At 45.6% G+C, this 24,122-nt stretch overlaps 1 protein-coding gene across 3 annotated transcripts in view; it reads right to left on the bottom strand.

Moving 5' to 3' along the window:
• The window catches only part of LLGL2 (LLGL scribble cell polarity complex component 2), a 624,825-nt gene that overhangs the window by 504,378 nt on the left and 96,325 nt on the right, over positions 1–24,122 (bottom strand). For all 3 annotated transcript variants that reach the window (XM_069200160.1, XM_069200158.1, XM_069200159.1), the window contains exon 3: positions 13,690–13,787. In XM_069200160.1, coding sequence (XP_069056261.1) covers positions 13,690–13,787 — 98 coding nt within the window. The remainder of the gene's footprint in view (positions 1–13,689; positions 13,788–24,122) is intronic.

Here is a 24,122-nt window from a genome sequence, read left to right as displayed (position 1 = left end):
GCTTTGCCAATTGTAGTGCCTAAAAGCTTCTTCCGTGAATTAAACACAGTACTATTGGGACTTATATGAGTTGCTTTTGCCACCTTGCAGCGTCCATTAAACGAGGGAGGACTGGGCGCCCCAAACGTTGAACTGTACTTTGCTGCTGCACAATTGCAATGGATACTAAATTGGATACACAGACCCAAATCCACATGAATCAGGACACAGCTGCATGGCATGCCATTGATTACATGGCTGTCGAATACTTTAGCAAAAGGGACCTCCGGTAACCCATTAATGATAGCTGTGCACGTATGCTGGTCACGGTATATACAAAAGGGCTGATTGGGAATCCCATACTCCCCCCTTGTCCCAATAAGACAAATCCCAGGAAGGGGGAAAATAGCTGGTACGTATTCTACCACAGTTTGGGCAGAGGCGGGCATACTAACGGTAGGAGACTGCTTTGAGGAAGGAGTCATAATGTCCTTTGAATCCATAAAAGACCTCCCTGCGGTGGGGCCAGGACAATTCCTAGCATATTATTCTATATGCCACTTAATTAAGAAGGCAGGGTCATCAGGAGACCGGGAACCAGCTATCTCCCCTGCGCTGCACCATATGTTGTCATATGACAATCACACTAAAGTCATAACAAATTTATATGAAGTTTTAAACAGATTTCCCGAAAATGGATTAGAGAATGTTAGAATCCGATGGAATGCTGTTCTACCGAACCAGCTATCATCTGAAGAGTGGTCGCAGGACCTGTACCACACCCGTAGTGTGTCAAGAAATCCCAGATTTCGGTACACCCAATTTAATTACACACACCAGACATACCTCGTACCTGCGTGGCTGAAGCATATGTTTCCTGGGACGGACCCTCTTTGCCCTCGCTGCGGCTCCCCGTCAGCCCATTTCTATCATATGGTCTGGGAATGCGGTCCCTTGGGGTGGAATGGCGGGGAGTAGTGGCTGACATTTCAGAGATAAGAGACACTGTATTCACGCTAGATCCTGGCTCCTGTCTACTGGGAGTTAGGATCAGGGGAAAAAAAAGCACAGATATATTCACAGGTTTGCAGACCTGGCATTCATAGTGCACAAAAGGTTGATTGCTATGAACTGGAAAGCACCTAAAGCGCCAGATCTGAAAACATGGCACACCTTGACGCTGCACTGGGCACACACAGAGCACCAGGTACTACGTAAGTTATTAGACAAAGGTCAGACGCACACTGGGTGTGATGCCTGGGAAATGTTTGTCACCAAACTGGAGGTTAAAAATGATGAGAACCCACCATGAATCCTGGTAGCACCATGAGAAAGTAGACAGAGGATATCCCATACACAGTCCCGTACACCGGGAAATAGTCATATAGAATGCACCCATTGTGAATACACAAACGGACTGACACTGACTTAGAGGATAACAAGGGTGGTAAGAATAGAGTTAAGGAGGAAACACTGCTGGGCCCCTAAAAAAACAAGGAATCATATCATTGTTATAACTGAACCCAAAGGGGTACAGTACGGGCCATATGCGCTACACAAGTAAGCAACAAACATACAACTGGAGTATGCACTTTAACAGTTGCCATTGCATATCGCATCCCGACACACACACACGAAAGGTGTAATATAAACAACAGATTCCGTCAACTGCTAACTATAGATCTAGTTATAACTTGTGATTCAGCTGCGCACTGTAGAAGATGAATACTGTGGATTGTGATTGGACCTAAGTTGTTCACATTATAATTTGTCACAGATCAATTAAATTCTATTATGACAATGCTACAATTATTGTTAATCTGTGCAGTAAACAATAAAAAGATGTTAAAAAAACCTAGAACCTGCATACTGGTAACAACCCAACCAGTGCAGCAGCTGTCTCCTCTAATCTCCCTACAGCGATCCACTTCCCTGGATCCTCCCCAGACCTTGCTTCCTTCAGCGCTTTCCTCTTCCTCACAGGACTCACTGGTCTTGGCAAGCAGGCAGGCATTGGTGCTCCAGGTTCTGGGGGCAGGTGATCATGATGTCCCCCAATGATGTCCCCTCATCCAGCTAGACTGGCAGGCCTTGATCCCAGTACTGAACACAGGTAGAAGCCTTGCAGAGCTTCTCCTCCTCACACAGCCTGACTGGCTGTTTGAAAGTTTAAAAAAATTGGGGTCTTGAGCTATCCTTCTTATAGTCCAGTGGTTCCCAATCTTTTGACTTCCGTGGACCCCCACTGAATCATTACTGGAATCCGGGGACCCCTCACTGAGTCATTACTAATAATATTATTTCATTCTCTGAGCAGTCACGGAATCCCCCCCAAGTAGGCTTTGCGGACCCCCAGGGGACCTTGGACCACAGGTTGGGAACCACTGTTATAGTCCATTTCCAGACACAAAATGTGATTTAGGGTCTGAGTCTTTGAGGTTTGTGTTGGTGGTCTTTTCCGTTTGAAATGCCCTCTTCTCTGCTCTTCCCTTCCTCCAGAAAGCAGCCTGTCAAAACAGGAGCGACTCCAAATCTTGTAGCTCCTCAACACAGACCATGGGAGTGACTACAAGTTCACACCCTAATTTCAGCCACAACGGTGTGTGTATCGAAAAGATACCTCGGGCCCACAGCCCTACTCTTTATGATTCTCTTATCAGCCCCTTTCCAGTGTCCTCTCTCTGAATCAAAGAGCACCCTTTAAATTGTACTGGAGAGACTGGATCTTCCTCCTGCAATGTGTGTGCTCCACCCAGCTCAGAGGAATGCAGCAATTGACAAATCTGTCTGTGTTGGATACCCCTACCTTCTTATGCTCCTCCAGTCAGCCCAGTTCCCAAAATGGAACCCAGAATCTTCCATTTGGTGTAACAGTCACAGGCACACATACACTCTGCACTGCACTATATACTAAATTTAGGTCAAGGGTAAGTTAAGCACACAGTAGCAGAACTTTACATGAGTGAGCTGGTAGCTCTTATTCCAGGAACACAGATAACAAGGCTTGTTCACTGCTACTGATAATTACACATTATGAGTATGCTGCCACCACCACCCTAATGCTGCTTCACTCTTGGTAAAGGCAGTAGCCTTTCACCACTATAATCGTAGCGCGTTGGACACCCCTTCAGGTCGAACAAGACCGCAACCCATGAGGTAGGCCTATATCATGGCACACATGCATGAGCAGTGTTTGTCCATGACAACAAAAATCTGCACCAGGGATCCAGACATTATTGCAGCTGGGGCACTCAGGGCAAATGTACATGTCCGTCACAACGAGAAGCACTTTTCTGTCCCAACACTGACCCAGACCAAAAAGTCTTGAAGGGTGAATGAGCAAAATGTCCTTCCCTTTGGACCTGGCTGTCAAAGCAGTAATGGTTCATGAACAGAACCAGGGACACCAATAGCCAACAGCCTGACAGATGTCAAGATCAGGCACATCTTTTGCCAGCACATTGGTAGCAGACTTGGTGCTAATTAAATGAGCAGTCTGTCCTTCCAAAGTCTGCTTCTTGGCCAGTGCGAAGCAGTTCTTAATGCAGAGGTCTATCCACCTTGACAAAGCTCAAAGGGATTTGAATTTGGTTTTGACATTTTTGATATGCGCTCCTCTCCAAAATTGTCCTATAAGGATTCTCACTTTGAAAACAGTCTTCCTTGTGGCCATTACATCTGCCCACAGGAGTGAGCAACAGGCATTTTCATGTAAGATGTCCTATCTTTCCATCTATCCTGATAAAGTGCTGCTTCCCATTAGTGCTTCCTTTCTGCCAAAAGTAGTTATGCTCTTTCATGTAGGCCAATCCATCACCTTGCCTACTTTTTATGCACCCCCACATCGTCTAAGGAAGATGAGAGACTCCACCGCCTGGACCCAGAAAGAGCGCTGGCGTTTTACCTTGATCATAAACAAGAGTTCCAGACAGATGATCAACTTTTTGTCAGTTATATGGGTGCGAAGAAAGGTCAGGCAGTGTAAAGGTGTACTATATCCAGATGGGTCATACTCTGCAATAAGATCTGCTACACACTGGCCAAACAACCTGAGGGCTGGTATGCTCATTCTACTCGAGCTCCAACTGAGTTAGCACACGGAGTTCCAGGCCTTCATATCTGTCCGGCGACCATGTGGGCATCCTTGCACATGTTCAAACACTACTGCCTAGACAGTCAGGTCCGTAGGGATGGGTACTTTGCCTGTTCGGGTCTGCATGACTTTGTAGTACGATCCTGGTTCGTAGACCCACCTCTGCGGATGGTATTGCTTGGGTATCTTTTCAAAAGTAAGAAATCTGCAACTAGAAGTCTCTATCAGATGAACAAGTTACTTACCTTCGGTAGCACCTTATCTGGAAGAGACATAGGCCCTCATTATGAACATGGCGGTGGCGGGAAATCCCACCAGCCGGCATGGCGGCCCACACCGCCACATAATGAAGCCATGGAGGGCCGCCATAGGCGGCCCTTACTCACCGCCAGGCTGCCTCCGTCAGGTAGCCTGGCGCTGGACGGCATCATTATCCGACAGGGCAGCGCTGCTGACCCTCGGATAATGATCCCTTTGCCTCCAGCCTTTCCCTGGTGGGAAAGGCTGGCGGAAGTGGTGCACCAGGGCACCACTGGGGGCCCCTGCGCTGCCAACGCACTTGGCATGGGCAGTGCAGGGGCCCCTGTGCAGTGCCACATCGCGCAGGTCACTGCCTGATTTACGAGCAGTGATCTGCGCGACAGGTGCAGCTGCACCCGCCGCACAGAGACATTGATGGCCTGCTCCGGCCAGGCATTCCTCTGGGCCGGCAGGTGGAAACACTGTTTCCACCCGCCGGCCCAGAGGAATGTTCTTTATACAGCCAGCAGGGTTCCGGAGGAGCTGGCGGTCACTGGAAAGACCCCCAGCACGAACACGGCGGTGTAAACCGCCGTGTTCATACTGAGGGCCATAGTCTAGTTGCAGATTCCTTACCGACTCACCCATCCTCCCTGCTCTGCGAACTAATAACTAGGGACAGGAACTCCCCTTAAGGGCCTTTGTTTGGACGCACCAGTAGTCAATGTTCTTTATGTCTCTGCGTTTAAGGCATGGAAAGTCATGAAAAGAAACGGACGTCAGCACGACAGGGTGAAACCTATATAGGACTTGCGACATTATATGCGATGATCAACGCCACCTAATGACGCAAAGGGGTACTGCACAGAAAATTTTCTGGATCCAGTCTGATGCCTGGGGGAAATTCAAAGGTAAGGAATTTGCAAGTAGAAGTCTCTATCAGATCCACCAGACACCACTGGCTAAGCTTGTCCACCCTAGCATTTTAAGAAATGTGGTTCGGAATTAGGAAGATGTCTTGATGCTCTAGCCAACTCAAGAGAAGCAGCAGCTCTTAGGACAGGACTCAGTAACTCGCCCATCTTCCTTGCTGCTGCACCAGATGATAGTGGTGTTGTGTATGAGAACCTGGACTAGCCTTCCCTTGATGGACAGAAAGAAGGCCTTCAATGCCAGGCAAATGGCATGCAGCTCAAACATCCAGGCCAAGACAGATTTCTTCTACAGACCAAAGTGCTCTGATCTCCACCTCTCCCAGATGATCTCCCCAAATGCAGAAATGACGCATCCGCTACCATTGTCAGCTCTGGATGGGGAACAGATATGCCGTTGGTCACGTTGCTGGTGAGCGGCCACCTCTGCAGATCTTCTGAGACCTGTATTACGTCCTACAGATTTCCATGGCACTGCGCCCATTGAGGCTTCTTATACCCCACTGCAGAGCCTACATACAACAATTCTTGAAATGGACAAGCAGGATATATGAAGCCTCACAGCTGCTGTTCAAAGAGATTCAGGACTGAGGCTGGAACATCGGGATCATAGTCCAAATGTCCTAGCCCTGTTGCAGCAGAGGAAAGGCCCTGAACAGTTCCATGTTTAAGATAAATCCTATAAGGGGAAGTCTTTGCAAATAAGTGAGTTGTGCCTCTGGTTCATTGAATGAGAACCTCAATGATGTCAGAAGGTTCACTGCCATCTGCAGGTACAACTGACTGTAGCGAGTCTTCCTGCGACAGCTAGTAGTCTAGGCAGGGGAAAACGGTTATCCCTAAGCTCTGAAGATGTACAGCAATTACCACCATCACTTTTGTGAGCACCCAAGGAGGTTTGTAAAGGCTCCCTAAAGGCCTTGATCATAAACCTCCAACTTGAGAAAACAGTGACTTGATTCTACAGTGACTTGATTCTCTCTCATTGTAAAGACCTTGGTCTCCATCTGAATATTAATTATCCCTCTTATTAAGCTGGCCATTTACTAGATCCCATAAGGACACCATCCAATCCTATTTACTCTTCTTCAATTCCCCTACACTTTTAGACTGATGACTGCCAAACGCCTAACCACCTACAGGCTAAATATCCCTTCTATAATGACTCCTTTTCTAGGAAATTGCATAGCATTACTGACAATAACCTTGCTGCCTCTTTTTCCTCACCCCAACCTTACTTCACTGAAAGGAGCTATAATGAGTATATTAACAGGGTGCTTCCTATTGTGAATTGAATAGCACAACTAACTAAAAGCTAGCTGAAAGAAAAACACAAACATTGACCATGATTTTCAGAATCACTTATTAGACTTAAGCTGGAAGTGAGACAAGTAAAAGGTAATAGCATTTATATTATTCAAAATAAACTAGGATCATTATTAAGAACACACTATCAGTTTACTAAAAGGCAATCAATAATATACACAAACAATATTACTGTATGACTTCTGCCTGCAAATAACTCACAAAAACAGACCTTTACGATAATAATGAAGCTACGTCTAGTACTTTGATTATCACAGCAGCCATATAGCCACACAAAGCTTCTGCGATATAATTGTGTGCATTTTTAAAAAACATTTCCCAATATGCGAGATAATTATCTACAATATACCGGTTCCTCTGAACTGGTTGTTACCCAGCAATTGCAAGCCACTTAATTTGATAATCTTGACTCCGAGACCAATTCTCATTGCTCCTTGGAGAACGTCCTTATCCCACCTCCTTTTAAACTCCAAAGGTTCATAAGGAAATGAAAGGTTGTCTCGCCATGTGACTAAGACCTATGAAAATGCTCCAACAGAATGTACCTGAATGTAGTAGGCTTAGTCTTCAGATTCTCTCTCACTCTTACATCTTGTTCTGATCATGATGAACAAGTTACATACCTTTGGTAATGTATTATCTGCAGAATCCTTACCTTAGAATTTCCTGGTATCAGCTTGGAATCTGGAATTTGTGCTGAGCAGTACCCTGCGCGTGCATCGTCCAGATCCGTGTGGAGCTGACGGCATCACTGGAGCCGTCTGTGACGTCACAGTTACCTATAAAGGCACCACCCCCACGCGCATACGTCAGTTCTTTTTCCCACAAACTTCCACGCCAGTAGCGCAGAGCCATGGATAGAACGAACAGCTCATCTGTGCAAAAAAACTAGGGCCCTGAAAGGGACAATCCCTGACCCTGTTAGACATATCCGCAGAGTGGGGAGGCATGGGCGGGTGTAAGGATTCTGCAGCTAGTCTCTACCAGATAATGCATTAGCGAAGGTAAGTAACTTGTTCATCTGATAGAGACTTCTAGCTAGAGATTTCTTACCTCAGAATAGATACCCACGCCATAACCTCCTGGCGATAGGAGATAGTTCTTCTTACACTAGAGAGTTCTGTGGGACCGAACGGGCAAAGTGTCAGGCTCTCCGGACCTAATTGTCCAGGCAGTAGTGTTTTGCAAACGTGTGCAAGGATGTCCACATTGCTGCCTGACAGATATCTAGGACTTGAACAACCCGTGCTAGCACACTGGTAGCAGTTTTGCCCCTTGTAGAATGAGCCCTCAGGAGGCTGCTTCTTGGTCAGTGCATAGTAGATCTTAATGCAGAGAACGACCCAGTGCAAAATGGTTTGTTTCTGCACTGGCCGACCCTTCTTTGCTCCCACGTACCCCACAAAGAGTTAGTCATCCACCCAGAACTCTTTTGCGTGGTCAAGGTAGAACGACAACTCTCTTTTTGGGCCCAGTCAGTGGAGTCGCTCCTCTTCCTTACAGGGATGCAAGTGGAGCAAAGATGGGGGGCAGGATGATATTCTGACCCAGATGAAGTTGGATCACCACCTTGGGAAGGAAAGAGGCACGTGTTCTGAGATCCACCTTGTCTGTGAAGATGGTGAGATACGGTGGCTTAGATGAAAGAACTTGCATCTCACTCACCCTCCTGGCAGATATTATTGCCACTAGGAAGACTGCCTTGATGGTGAGCAGCCGGAGGGGACAGTTCTCTAAGGGCTCGAAAGGATCACACATGAGAAATGTGAGGAACAGATTTAAGTCCCATTGAGGCATAACAAAGGGCATAGAGGGAAACATATGTTCAAGCCATTTGGGAAATCTATGTACTGTAGGAGACTTGAAAAGTGAAGGCTGATCAGGTATCCGAAGGAACACCAATAGGACAAAAAGATAGCCTTTGAGAGTGCCCAAGGCAGAACCTTTCTGTGCAAGGGATAGTATGAAGAAAAGGATATCAGAAAGAGAAGCAGAAAATGGATCAATAGATCTTTTTCACAATAATATAGAAAGTGTTTCAACCGGCAAGCATTTACCGTTTTAGTGGCGGGACGCCTGGCTGCCAAAATAACTTTACAAACTTCGGGAGGAAGGTCAAAGGCCATCAACTGTCGTTAATCTCCACACATGGAAATGCAGAGTTGACAGGTTCAGGTGGAGAACCTTCCCCTTCTGTTATGACAGAAGATTTTTCTGAAGGGGCAGCCTGATCAGAGGATCAATGCTCATTTTCAGAAGTTCGGGATACCAGACTCTCCATGCCCAGTCCAGAGCCACTAGGATCACTTGGGCCCAGTCGTTCCTGATCTATTTCAGAACTCTGGGCAGACATGGTATGGGCGAAAAGGCATGCAGGAGCACTGAACTCCACTCACAACAAAAAGCGTTGCCAATCGATTGCCGCTTTGGAAACTCCAACATGCAGTACTGCTGACATTGCACGTTCTCTGCAGAGGCGAACAGATCTAACCACAGCTCTCCCTACTGCTGACAGAGTCCTTGTGCCATCTCCGGTTGGATACACCACTTCTGATCCGCTAGGCATTGACGGCTGACTTTGTCTTCCCTGGCGTTCACAGAATCTGCCAGGTGTTGAACCACCAGGGTTATGTCCTGCTGTTTCAGCCATGTTTAGAGACGCACAGCCTCTTGACAAAGGGTTCACGGCGCCATATCGCCTTGCTTGTTGCAGTACCCCCACATTGCAGCAGTTTTGTCCGTGAACACCTGCACTATCTTCCCTTTTATAACAGGAAGAAATGCTTTCATTGCCAGTCTGATCGCTCGGAGCTCCAGTAAATTGAGATGGAGTCCGGATTCCACCAGAGACCTCTGATCTCTACCTCTCCCAGATGGCCACCTCATTCCAGAAGTAACACATCTGTCACTACTGTGAGATCTGGCTGAGGAAGGGAGAGGAGTCTGCATCTGACCCAATGCAGTTCACTAACAACCACTGCAGGACTTTTGCTGTTCCTTCCAAGATCTAAACTGTCGGTGAGATTCCCCTGATGCTGTGCCCACTGGAACTTCAGGTCCCACTGCAGAGCCTAGATATCCCCTGAAAAGCCAGATGTACAAAGCCAGGTGTGAGATGAAGGGTCACCGTAGATGAAACTGCCCTATCCAGCGAGTCAGTTGTGTCCAAACCACACCTTGTTGTAAACTTTGCTGCATCTCTTCCATCTTTGACAGCTTGTGACAGAGTGTCCCGCATGCCCTCTGGGACCTGGGGCACCATCTGTGCCACTGTATTCCATAAAGTATGAGAAAAAAAATCCCATTAGGCATAAGGTGTTTACAGACCTCAATTCCAGGCTGGAGGAAGAAAACACTTTCTTCCCAAGATGATCCAGCCTCTTGGATTCACAATCCGGGCAGAGCAGAAGGGGAAGCACCATGGAAAGTGGAGGCCTGGACCACCAAGCTCTCCGGGATGGGGTGTTGGGTGAGGAAACTAGGATCATTTGGAACTGGGTGACGGCGGCGGCCAATTTTCCTATTTACAGGAGCCCCTGTGCTGGGTTTGGACCACGTCCCTAGCAGGACATCAATGAGGGCTTTGTTAAAGGTTAACATCGGTTACAATGTGGAAACCCCTGGCTGAAGCACCTAAGTCAGGAGGTTAGTCCTGACCGGCACCATAGGCAAATCCAGGTCCAAGACCTCAGCTGGCCTAAGCACCACCTTAGCATATGAAGCTCCCTCTTCCGTAGCCACAGTAGGAGGTGAGAGCATGCCAATATATTGAGAGGTGTCCAGTCCGCTGGCTTCTCCTAGTTCATCAAACCAGTCCATCTGCTCCAAACCATACTCTATAGGATCCTGAGACCCCTCCCATTCTTCACCTGTGCCTGGTTGATCATAGTAGGACTTAGGCAATGATCTGGCCCCTGTCAGCACTGTTGAAGTCGGAACCGGCATCAACGATGTCACTCAGGCTAATCAGGTACCAGAATGGGGCTTGCACCACCAGTGTGCGCCGGTGGCGCGAGGAGCGTAGACTTCGCGAACACCGCCAGAGAAGGCAGACTGTGTGCACTCGGCGTTGCTCCGGATCTGGTATTGGATCCAAGAGACCCCATTGGCGCTGAGGCCTAAGCTGCCGGCATGGACTCTGATTGCGTCCCTGCTGACCCCAACAGGGCCCGAAAGCAAGCCAGTGGGGGCAGCCCACTCAAATACAAGACACATGGCCTCATAAAAACTCCTTGAGTAGAGTGCGGGTCATTCCGGCTCCCAGAAAGGGGGGGAGGCCCGAAGTCGGCCCTGGCATCGGTTCCATGAAATCACCTCATTGGTCGACAGGCGGGCCGGAGTCCGCTTGAACTTCTTCTTGTGCCTCTTCTGAGTGCCTGGTGGACCTCAAGTGTGAAGAAGAGGACTTGGGGCTCCTAAAGCGGCCCGCGACCTCCTCCTCGATCGGGGCCATAACCTCCAAGTGACGTCGACTGCCGGGCCGCCATGAGCTTCAGAGATCACTCTCTCAAAGCTTTTGGGGACGTGGCCTGGCAGTCGGAACATGACTTCGAGTCATGTTCTCGGTCTAGGCACCAGAGATGTACCTGGTGGGGGTCTGACACTGGCATGGCGCGATGGCAGGCGCCACATGACTTGAACCATGTCTTCCTCCATGTCATCCTGCATAGACTTAAAAAAGGCAAAAAGGTCAGTAAAGGCCTGTCAAAAAAGACAGAGGGTAGTTTGATTCCAGATCTGCGCTTAACCGGCGGAAGGAAAAGAACTGACATACGTTCGCCAGAGTGGTGCCTTTATGGGCAACGTGACGTCATTGACTGCTCCAACAATACAGACGACGCCACGCGAATCCGAACGACACCACCCGACGGCCGCGCGCAGGGTACTGCTTAGCAAAAATTCTGGATTCCAAGCGGACGTCAGGAATTTCTAAGGTAAGGAATTTGCAGCTAGAAGTCTCTATCAGATTAACTGAATCATGGCATTTTTTTACTCCCCATGCTAAAGAAACCTAATCTTGAGCCACCAAATGTCAGAAACTAACGATCAATTACCTTACTTCTGACTTTACCAAAATTCTTGGAATTCATTATGGCTAAGAAAACTATAGGATTCCCAGATTGGCTTTAGATCAAATTACAGCAAAGAATACACTCTCTAGCAGTACTAGAAGACTTGAAAAGGGTAACAGATAAAAAATGTATGAGTGCCTTGATTTAGTTATATCTTTTGGCGATCTTTGATACTACGGACTCAGTATTTTAATTGCCACAGTGTCAAAGGACGCACCCTAAAATGGTTCAAGTCATTTCTCAATGGAAGATGCCAAAAAGTGCTGTTCAGCAACTTTGCTTCCTCAGCAGTCCTCATTTGCTCTGAACCCTCTTCTTTTTTACATCCATTTGCTCCAGCTGGCAACATTAAACAGGACATTTGGATTTTTTTTTTTTGCACTTAAACTGATGATGCTCAGCTGATTTTTCAACTCAATAATCCCATTTCCTAAATTGACAGTATTATAAATTCTCTTACTAATATCCAAAAAGGATGTATCAGGAATTGTTAGATATTAGTCTTAATAAAACTGAAGTTTTAATAGTTGTTAACAACACTCTAGGTTTTCATCTATTTGCCCTGACTCTCTTTGTCAGTTTCCCACTCACAAGACCACAGTAATCTCATTACCAGTAAAATTAGACAACCATCTGAAATTGATTGGAGATTTCGGGTGTAGCTCATGCCTATGACTTTTTTTCATATGAAACCCACTACTTTGAAACTCCTTCCAGAGGAAGGCAGATGGATTATAGTTATCTTGGGCTTTCCCAAGTATCAAATCCATAGGCTGCAAGTCATCCAGAACCAAGCCTGGAACCGTGATTACCCAAGCTCACCCCACTCATCAGCCAATTTTTGCGTTTTCCTGAAATTCTTCTTGCTACTCCACATTTCAAAAAGTCCTTGCAAGGAGGCAACTCTTTTGCTGCATTTGCTGCCTTTGGAACAATCTTCCTTCCTCACTTGTAGGAAAGGTCTGAAAGCCTACCATTTTTTTTTTACCTCATCAGGTCATGTCTTACTTCTTTGCTTAGCACTAAGGAACCCCAGGGTGGTTGTCGTGTTTTTAAGTGCAATTAGCATGACTCACCCTGTTACAGGATGCAGGTGCAAGCAAAGGTACAGAGGAAAAAGACAACCACCAAACTGGCACTAGTAGGGCAAAAGTGTACATGCACCCACAAGTAAAGCGCACAAAGCACAGGCAGATGTTTATCACCTGCATCTGCCTTTGCTTTCTGGTAATTCAGGCATAACTAACACTGGGCCATAAGACACATTCACAGAGGAAGAAAAAATACAAAGGCATGGGCATACACAGATTGAATACACACTCACAGAAAAACACACATATAAATCCATCAAAGGCATTAACACAGAATTTCACAAGTATGGATATACCTCCAGAAGATGCTACTCTTATACAACAGAGAAACAAGATAGGAATAGGTTACACTGATGCAGCATTCAAAAACGTGATGAGATAAAACAGAGGCTCCCAGCAACAAAGATAGAGAAGTTATTTTCAGTGGACAAATGGACAGAGGCACTGAAGGAAAATATATGATCAAGTACAGTGAGACATGTCCCATTAAACTTTAACTGCTACAGGCATAACCATGTTGGATTTAATGCACAGCAATTTAGGGGTTCCGATCTGGCATTCTGGAGCTGATGGATGACAACCAAATATATCACGTTTCCCCACCTCATGCCCCGGTTGGCCCAGGGACTACAATCAAACATATCACATGCTTACCCATCTCATGCATCGGTTGACCCCATTCTCTGTATCCCAAGAATTCTCTATCACACACAGAGAGGTAGGTGCTTTCTCCTGTAGTTAATGACTCTACTCTTCCCACCATGTCCCAATGTACTGCAAGTATCCAACAACCTGGCTTTAAGTATGGATCCAAGAGAGATTGTCAGCCAGACTGATGGCATTTCTATTCTAATAAAAGATAGCAATGTTGTTATTCAGAACTATTTTTCTCAGAACCCTCCCCCAAACCATTCCCCCATCCACATTCAATATAGGAAACACTGTAGAAAGGATACAGCTTGATGGCTCCTGAGCGAGTACCGATTGCCATAAGACGTAGAGAAGGGCTGAATCCCAAGGCGCTGGGTTGATGGGGAAACCCGTGCTCCACTGTCTGAAAGAAAAAATACATGAGAGAGTGAACCATGGAGAGAGCTAGGGTGAAAGGGGTCCCAAAAACCGAGCGATTAGAGTATCCATAATCAATAGCAGCAACTGAAAGATAGGGCTTTACGAAACACATGCATAGTTGTCTTCACTGTAGCTCTTCCACCAGCCTGTGACGAGCAGGGATGGCGAATAACGTGCACAGTAGTATGCCATCTATTCTTTACCAGAATGCCCCCTCCCAGGATGGGGAGAGTTGCTCTCAATCCAGGAAATCGAAGATATGTCTCCAGGGCGCAAAGGTCAGAGGAGCTACAGTGTTGTGCAATTCCTACTTTTGATAAGCACTACATTGCTGAGGAAATCCACATGGACCTTTCCTATGCTCCCCAGGTAGTGGCTGATGACCCCATGTTCTTGTTTAGGGCCCATTTCTACAAATTGACTGTGATGAAGCTAAGATGGAGGACCTTACTGACTTTTTCTTATTGTCTTTTTCTTATTGATCTAACACAGGAAGCTGTGCATCTGAGGGAGTGTTTTTGTATTTTCCTCTAAAGTAGCGCTGACATTTTGGACTCAAGCTTGCGCTTCTGCCTTTGAACACAGACTGCTCAGTGTTGAATCTTTCTCTTTGGAAAACAGAAAAGGAGTAGAATAAAAAAAAAAAGATGCTCCAAAGCCAATCGCAATCCTCTTTCGGAGTCGAGCTGGAGTCTAAACCTGTCCCAAACACTCTGCGCTTAGACCTGTGGGGTTCTTTGTCTTTCCATTTCCCTTCGACTGTTGAGAATCTCAACACCTAGTGTGCTTTTGAGGACATATAGTCTGAGAATTTGTATTCAATCCCACTGCAGTTCAGTAGTGTTACCTGCATTCACTTTTTACATTATGCTCCGTTCCGTCTCAGTCAACGACGTACTCCTTGCTCTCAGCTCGTCCCCATCAAGCTAACTTGGTTTCTTTGGGGTTTTCTTTATCACTCAATAGGCCCAGGTATTTAAGAGAGGGCTGCTTTTGGTGTGACTGCACCATGGCATACTGTGTTCACCTCTGCTTCTGACAACTGTGAGGGTCTTGGACAGAAACTCTGCACATACCTTACACTCCTCAAGTTTGTGGTCTTTGGGACAAACAGAGCTTACTGACCTTGTGGATGTCTTTCTGGGTGAACATACGGTGGCACTTCAAGCACAACCTTCTATCTTCTCAACAACTCTTCCCGGCCGCACATTGTCTGACTCATGTGGACAGAATTTCCAGGAAAATCCTGGATTTTTTTTTATTTCCCTTGCAGTTTTTTTCTTTCAAAGTTAACAATCAATCCGGTTTTTCTAGCCGTTTTCTTCATTGTTTTGGTGGGCACATATTTTTGGCTCCGCTGCAGCAGTCACAGAGCCTTGACATGGTTCAGCAGCAGAAAAGGGACTTCTTGAGGGTGTGGGTGTTACATTTGATGTCCCTGGGGGAAGAACACAGCACCAAATGATTGCTGAAGCCCCAAAGGAAAAGAAGAAAAAAGGAGGACTAAGAAAAAGACAATTCCAGACCCAACCACTAGATAGCGCAACAATGTACAGCATGCAAACCCAGAAAAGTTTCACATTACAAAACCTGGACGTAGTGCATTTTGGAAATTTGAAAGTAGCTGCCAGAAAAATCCTGGTTTAGGCTACCTGGCCTCTGGTCACACATCACCCTTCAGTTGTATGGAAAAACACCACAACCATATATTTGTATCATCTATACATCCTAAGGTTTCTGCATGCCAGATCTGTCTTATCTGCTTATGAGTTCAACGTGCCCACAGGCGATAAACTGAGTTTAGTATATTCTGCACATTTGAAAATTAGCTGCAAGCAAAATCGAGGCATACCACACCAGCCTTTTGTTCACAGATACCACCCCCTAGCTTACAGTAACAAAGGCTGACCAAATAACTTAAACATCTACATATCATAAGGTTTCTGTCGCTGGGTGCTAGACAGCACTTGCCCCTATTGGCTCGTTCGGATATCTTGCTGAAGAAGACATTTGTCAGATTTGACTTTTTCTTCCCACAAAACATTGTAGTTTCTTTTAATCTTTCTCACACACGCACATATCCGTCTTGAAGCTTGACTCAAATCTGTGATCCTCAAGGTCTTTTGAGTGAAGAGTTATCAAGCATGGATTGGTTATCTTTGGGTTTGAGCTACAATTGACAAATTAGACAAAAGAGAATGGTTTTGATTGGAGAAGATTCCATTGGGGAAGCCTGCAGTATTTCGGCATAGTTTTGGTCAGCTTGCAGGAGCCTACCAATCCTTTCGGGAAAACTAGAGACACTGAAGAATACACAGTGATGTGGGTAGCATACACATCAAACACAAAATGTGATGGAATTAACTGTTGCAAATAGTCTTATGATCGTTTTTTACCCACTGTGCCAATCCACACCGAGGCCCAACGTATCCAAATCAGTAGGGAAGCTGCTCCTTATGGGAGAAATACATCACAAACTGCAAGACGAAGAGCACTCCAATAAGAAACACAAACAACGCCAGACTAGTTTTGGACTTATCGGGGCTCATAACTAAAGGGGGGAGGGAATAGTCCTCCCACTTCAGCCATTGGCTAACTTTAGTGTGAGCAGCATCACTCTATATTTTCACATCCACAAACAAAGTAGTTCCCCTAAGTGCCAGGGACTAACACAGCAATGTGCGCTTTTAGAAACTTTTGTGTAATTGCCACATATCCACAGCTGCTTCAATTAACTAAAGATTTTGGACAGTGATTAGACTGGATTTCTCCTGGTTGATCAGGAAGAAAGACTACTTAAAAGCATCAAGAAACTTGGCTGGAGATCTTGCAGAGAGTTGGCTTTCAGGAAAAAATTATCCACATACGGGTAGATGTGGATGCACTAGCAAGGAATGTAAGCCGCCACCATTGTTTTGAAAACGGGTAAAGCTGGCCTGAATGGATTACCACAAATTAAAAGTGGAGGTCTTGTGTAACCCTTGCAGAGGATAACTTCAGTATGTGGAAACTGACGTTCTGCAGATTCAACCAGACTAGACATCTCAGGACTCAATGGCAGAAAGAAGGAAATTAAGTTGTACTTTTCCTTCTTCAGGACCTTGTCGAGAACTTTGAGATCTAGAAAGAACCTCCGATTTCTCAAAGTAAACAATCTTCTGCTTAGCTGGTCCAAGATCTTTAACTCCGTGACAGGAGAGACAGAGGGGTTGGTGGTGAATCTAAATGTAAAAGAGCAAGCCTACACCATTAAACTCTCTGAAGATGGTGGGAAGATAAATAAGGTGGACTGTAGGGGGCAAGCTGGAAAGATGTCTTCTGCAGGATGCACTCCTGGTAGGTTCTCTGCAGATGAGGTGGTCTGGGCCAACAGAGTACATGTGAACAGCAAAGTTCTCTACTGCTTTGTTTAACCTGTTGACTGAGGGCGTCAGCCACTAGCCAACGCCCGCACTACCTCCCTGGTGTGGGTCACGACCAGTGGCCGACACCAGGGAGGGAGTTAAAAAATCCTCAGGTGTGTCGCACCCGAGGATTTTTTTTTTCCCACTACCCAGGAGACACAGAAGCTTTTCCGTGTCTCCCCCGCCCCTTTGTGACATCAGCGCGCCGAGTTACATTGTTGTTTTCCCTATCGGAGCAGGAAGCGGCTGGAAAACGGCCCCAAACGGCCTTCCCCACGTTCTGGAAGCCTTGTATGAAAGGGGAGACTCTCCACTTTCATACAAGGCCTTCCTGTATGCGTTTCCTGGCCCTCGAGGGCCAGGAAACGCCACTAGACACAAGGGATTTCACTTGGCGGGGGTCGGCCCTTTGGAAAACTCCGCCCCGCCCCCCAACAACCGGGCATATTTTTTATTTTATTTTTATAACGATGTAGGTGGCCATTTTGGCCCCCAAGGAAATCATACAACTACTAAAAAAAATATATATATAGATATATACATCTATATATAGATATATCTATCTATGTAGATAGATATATCTATCTACATGGACTTATCTATAGATAGATCTATATATATGTGTGTGTGTGTGTGTATATATATATATACATACACACACACACATATATATATAGATCTATCTATAGATAAGTCCATGTAGATAGATATATCTATCTACATAGATAGATATATCTATATATAGATGGATGTGTATATATATATATATATATATATATATATATATATATATATATTGATCACTTTTTCCAATGCATGTGTGGTTTCCCTGAGGGTTGCGATCGACCCCCAGGAAAACCAGACCCACATATATATTTGCCACCAGTTGTCTTGTGGTTGCAGCTTGCATCTTCAAAGCAATGCACATACTTCATCTGACGCATTTCAACTGTAGCTTTTAGGCAGCAATAAAAAAAAGTCAATTAAGTCTTGTAATTATGTTTCTGCTACAAAAGGATCAGACTTTTGTCTTGTGGCAGTTTTAGTGCCATAAAGAAGCGCCGAAGGTTTATATGCCTACTGCAAAGAGCAAATCTGTATTTTATGTAAATAGTTGAGTACATTAGTAAAGTGAGCCATTTCCTGTGCTATAATACAAACGAAATGTATGTGCAGGATGGGTGGCGGCTATGGAGAGATGAAATGCACTTTTGCTGGATGGTAATGAGGGAATCCGAGGAGGAGGACATGTGAGTGGGAGCACCAATAATGATTGTTCGACTGGGCGCAGGAGGTGCTAAAAGACTGTGACAAATGGTATGTGACAAGGGTTTTTTTTTTAGTGTTTTGAAAGAACGTGCTGATTGAGGGACGAAGCGCTGGTAAGGTGGCCTCTACTGTTGCACGTATCACACACACACCAGCAATTTTGTGACTGTCTACATAGGCTAGTGTTTTATAGCAACAGTTTAGCTAATAGCAGAGATGGCATCTTGATGGATGACCGCAGCTGACGCCGTCACTTGTGTTATAGAGGACAGCTCTGACATAGGATCAGAGACTGAGACAGCAGATACTGAGACAGCATCTGAGGGATAGGACAATGGCGCAGACTCTAGGAGTGGTTCTTCAGTTGGAGAAGTCCCATTGTATAACACCTCTTCCAGTAAATTATGAGGGAGGCGATGAGGACAGTCCTGCTATCCCTTCACAAGCACAGTCTGTACAACGGGGCAAGCCCAACCCATAGAGCAGGTAAATGCAGCAGCAAGCAGAGAGAGAGAGAGTGCTCTCTTGGGAGCTCCCCAATTTAGTTCGGCCACAAATTCCACCGCCCAAATCGTATTATGGAGACATCAGAATTATCTATCACAAAACAAACTGGTTTTGTAAGGCAGGCACCTCTGTTTTTGGTCCTGGGTTCGGTGGCCATATAGGGAAATATACTAAACCAAAACATTTCTGGAAACTAGACATCCGGGGGAGTCCACAGAGGTGTGACTTTTGCGGATCCCCCAAAGTTTTCTTACCCAGAATACCCTGCAAAGCTGAAATGATTAATAAAAACTCATTTTTTCTCACATTTCTGTCACACAAACTACAGGAATATGCTGGGATCCACAAAATTCCTACCACCCAGTGATTCCTCACCTGTACTGATAAAAGCACTACCCCACTTGAGTGCCTATACCTAGGGCCTGCGTCAGGAATGGATCACCCCAGGGTCAACGGTTGCCTCATGTAAGGACCAACATTGACCGTTGTGTGATCTATTCCTGTCGCGGGCAGTAGGCCTACCCACACAAGTGAGGTACCATTTTTATCGGGAGACTTGAGGGAACACTGGGGGGAAGGAAATTTGTTGCTCCTCTCAGATTCCAGAACTTTCTGTCACCGTAATGCGAGGAAAAAGTGTTTTTTGGCCACATTTTGAGGTTTGCAAAAGATTCTGGGTAACAGAACCTGGTGAGAGCCCCACAAGTCAGCCCATCCTGGATTCCCCTAGGTGTCTAGTTTTCACAAATGCGCAGGTTTGGTAGGTTTCCCTAGGTGCCGGCTGAGCTAGAGGCCAAAATCTACAGCTAGGCACTTTGCAAAAAACACGTCAGATTTCAGTGTAAAACTGTGATATTGCCTTTCCTGTCCCGAGCATTAGGCCTACCCACGCAAGTGAGGTACCATTTGTATCGGGAGACTTAGGGGGAACACAGAACAGCACAACAAGTGTTCTTGCCCCTTGTCTTTCTCTACATTTTTCCCTTCCAAATGTAAGACAGTGTGTAAAAAAAGACATCTATTTGAGAAATGGCATGTAATGCACATGTTAGTATGGGCACCCCGGAATTCAGAGATGTGCAATAACCACTGCTAAAACGTGGAGAAAAATGGCTGGGTTTTTTTGCTCAATTTCAATATTTTTGATTTCAGCTTTTATTTTCTGTAGGAAAACCTTGTAGGATCTACACAAATGACCCCTTGCTGAATTCAGAATTTTGTCTACTTTTCAGAAATGCTTAGCTTTCCGGGATCCAGTATTCACACCCATTCCTGTCACTAACTGGAAGGAGGCTGAATCACCAAAAATAGTAAAAATTAAGTATATCCCAGTAAAATGCCAAAATTGTGTTGAAAAATGTGGTTTTCTGATTGAACTCTGCCTGTTCCTGAAAGCTGGGAAGATGGTGATTTTAGCACCGCAAACCCTTTGTTGGTGCCATTCAGAGAAAAAAAACACAAGCCTTCTTCGGCAGCCCTTTTTTCCCCCCATTTATTTTTTTTTTTTAAACGAAATTTTAGGTGTATGTTGGCTAATTTCTTAGTCTCCTCCAGGGGAACCCAGAAACTCTGGGTACCTTTAGAATCCCTAGGATGTTGGGGGGGGAAAAGGGATGCAAATTTGGCGTGGATAGCTTATGTGGACAAAAAGTTATGAAGGCCTAAGTGCGAATTACCCTAAACAGCTGAAAAAGGGCTCAGCACTGGGGGGGGGGGGGGGGGGGGGGGGGAGGCCCAGCAGCTAAGAGGTTAATTACAGTGGAAACTGAACTTTTTCCGTTGAGTCAGGCAGTCCCCTCCATGGCAGTACAATGGACTTCTGGGGACATGTCTAGGCAACTCAAGTCCTACAGATCGTACAGCCCCATTAACAGCTGTGATTTAGTATCCACAGGAGATACTAGTTTTGTGCAAGGCAGTATATGCTGAAGCAAGACAGTCTTCAGTAGAGGCAGAAGGACCGGCTTTGAAGGCAAAGCAGTCAAAGTGGGAGATGCTAGTGTAGCTCGGGGCCACAGTAACCATGCTGATCTGGAGTCGACAGAATCTGATGCACACGGCAATGTGATGACCAGAGCAGGAGTAATAGAGGGCCTTGACAAATATGGCTATGTGGCCTCTTGTGAACTGCTTGTAATGAAGAATGTTGAATATGTTGAGGCTACAGTACCAAAGGGGTTACGAAAAAGCAGCAGAGGAGGCGGAGAAGAGCAGATTCATTCTTCAGACATTTTCCTCTTCATTCACAGTGGAAATCTGTGTTAATTCTTATGCTTCTGAAAATGGCCTTGGGAGAGGAAGTGGGTCCTACTTCTGTAAGGGGATCTGATAAGCTTCATAGATGGCACCATTTAAGTTTGGCCTCTCTCTTAAGTGTGGTGTTTAGTTGCATGTGGGCACCAAGAGGACACTATGTCAGACTGTGTGAGGTTAAGAAACACCACAGACAATCCTTGTGATAATCTGTAATCGATAAAGGAGGTTACCAATTGAAGAAGTTACATACATTCGGTATTATCTGGTAGAGACTATCAAAATGTAGATTCCTGTGCGACTGCAAGATGAAACCAAACGATGCCACCTAGAGGCACGCAGGAGTGCTGCTCACAAAAAAAAAATCCGGATTCAGTCTGACGCCTAGGGATAATTTTAAGGTAAGGAATCTGCTGCTATCCGTCTATATCAGATATACAAGGTTTAAAACCCAAGAAGAAGACCTGCCCAACTCTCAAGCATAAAATGATGAGAGTTGAAAAACCATACCAGGTAAAAATCACAAGAGGCTTTGGATCCTGATTAAGGGAAGGCTTAGGAAAAAATGCACACAGATGTCACACCTACGCCAGAGTATTCCATACACATTTCTTCCAGCAGAGGTGTGCAATGCCACTCACAATGTCAATGGAAACAACCTAGTACCAGCGACTGAACATGGCTAAAAAAAAAAAGTCGGGATCCAGTAAGACACCTGGGAAAGTGTGTTATAAGGAATCTGCATGTGTCTATTAGAAGCATTTGTACTCTGATGTCCACAAGCCACTAACAGTTGTGGAAATGTAAAGGTATCATTGATACAGAGTATTTCCCTGAATAACCATCTATGCTAAACTATGAGCATGTGAAACCTCAAAGTCAGGGTAGGCATCAATCAAAGTTCATTTTCAGCCAGGTCTTTGTGTTGACGGTTTCAAAAGGACATTAAAAAAAAGACTAAAGTGCTGTCATTGCTGACTAACCTTTCAAAGTGAACACTACATTCACTTGATTTGCCCAGGATACTATCCATCAGCAAACTCTTAATTGCGGCACTGAGTGAACGATGCCCCAGTGGGTCAAAAAAGCTACATTTGACAATTTTTGCAATTCTTCATCATTGAGAAGTGAACGTTTCACGTGTTGCAACTTAAACTGGACAATACCTTTAATGCTGCCATTTTTAAATATAGGTTTTGAATGTTATGAGATGCATTTCACAACTAATTGGGCTTAAAACAAATAATGTGTCACAGAACTGTTTTCCAGCTCGAAATTGTAGCTAAGGGTGATGACGAGATAACTGAAATATGGACCAAGGGGGGGTTACGGTTAATTAAATTAGGATTCTGAAAATGTGAAAGAAATATGTCCATAGTAACTGACACGCTTACTTCTATTTCGGTCCGAACAAACATGACTGCATACATTTATAGTAGTGCATGGTATGAGGATAGCTTTGCACTGGAATTCCATTTTTGTCAGCTGATTTCTAATGGCTGCTGAATTTAGGGGCAAATGAAACCTTATTCTGAGTCATCAGCAGAGAGTAACTAAAAAAAAAAGCTCCCCACACCTGTTCAGTGTCGACAGCCCTCTCCGAGCCCTGCACTATCAGCGAGAGTACAACTCGAAAAACCTTAGCAACAAGCCCGGCAGCTTTCCCTGCCAGGTACCTGTCGGCTCGGCTTCGGGTGCCGGTCCGGACCTGCCCCGTGCTGGGAACAGGAAACAAACACAGCCTGCATACCAAAAAGGAAATAACGCCTTTCAGGTGAGCACAGCTCTTCAAACGGTGCGTGATTCAGGCAAAAGGCGCTATCTAGAAGCCATATACAAGATTATTGCCGAGAAATCGCAACAAAACTGAGCATCAGGCCCCTGTAGTGGGAACGAGCAAGAGGAGGTACGGGGTGGTAACAAGATATGCAAGTCTGGCGTCAGACTCTGGGAAGGTTTATTGAGAAACAGACTGCACATCACGTGATGCTGGTAACCCAGGCACGGCGCCAATGGGCGAAAGTATCCCAGGAGCACACAGCGTCTATGTGCCATTGAGAATGGGCAGAGCCCGCGAGAAAGGAGAGCGCTCAGGTTCCATCACAGAATGAAACTCACCGCCCCTAGAGAGCAACAGAAAGGGGGAAGTATAGCGTGGGGTGGAGAAGGAGGGATGGAGAGAGAGACAGATCACTAATCTGCTTTCTGTGCGCATCCCGTCCGGTCACCACCTGTGCTGATGTCTGTGGAGTCATGTTCTGCTGCTCAGGACGAAAAACTTAAACACAATGTCTCAGAATGGACAACCCTGTAAAGTAACAAGTTGAGTGAACTATGAACATAAAAAAATACCATAGAAGAGAGCTTCTTACCTGCTCAAAGCTTCCAGCTTACTGAAAATCTTACACTGCATGCCTAACTCTCACATTTTTCATCCATCACACTACTAGGCGCTGCGTCCCATAATACGATAACCACACCTTGGTGGCCCTCATGCAACACATGGAAACACTTCCTATGCTGGATCACAACAAAGACAACATACTGCCAAACCAACCACCTTGTATGGTAAAGCATGCTACCCACGGAGGCACGCTTCAGCGCCCAACAAAGGGTTAGTAAGTGCGATATTAATTTTGCAATGCAATACAACAACCAGCATCTTAATGTTAGTTTTCCATCAAAATAAACAAACACCTCTGTACACCTCCTCTGAAGCTCTTTCTCTCTGCTCTAAGTGGCCCACACTCTGGTACTTGAACCCGCCTCTGTATCCAGCAAGTTGGTCAAAGCTAGGAGGCCTCGTTTTGCTAACATGCACGTTTGGAGAACAGGTCCTTAGCTGAAGGACAGTGTTATTTCACTGCTAACATTTCGGTTTCTCA

The sequence above is a fragment of the Pleurodeles waltl genome, chromosome 7 (assembly GCF_031143425.1).
Source record: "Pleurodeles waltl isolate 20211129_DDA chromosome 7, aPleWal1.hap1.20221129, whole genome shotgun sequence".
NCBI classification, from domain to species: Eukaryota; Metazoa; Chordata; class Amphibia; order Caudata; family Salamandridae; genus Pleurodeles; species Pleurodeles waltl.
The sequence above is the reverse complement of the archived record's forward strand: the minus strand, read 5'-3'. Positions and strand labels throughout refer to the sequence as shown.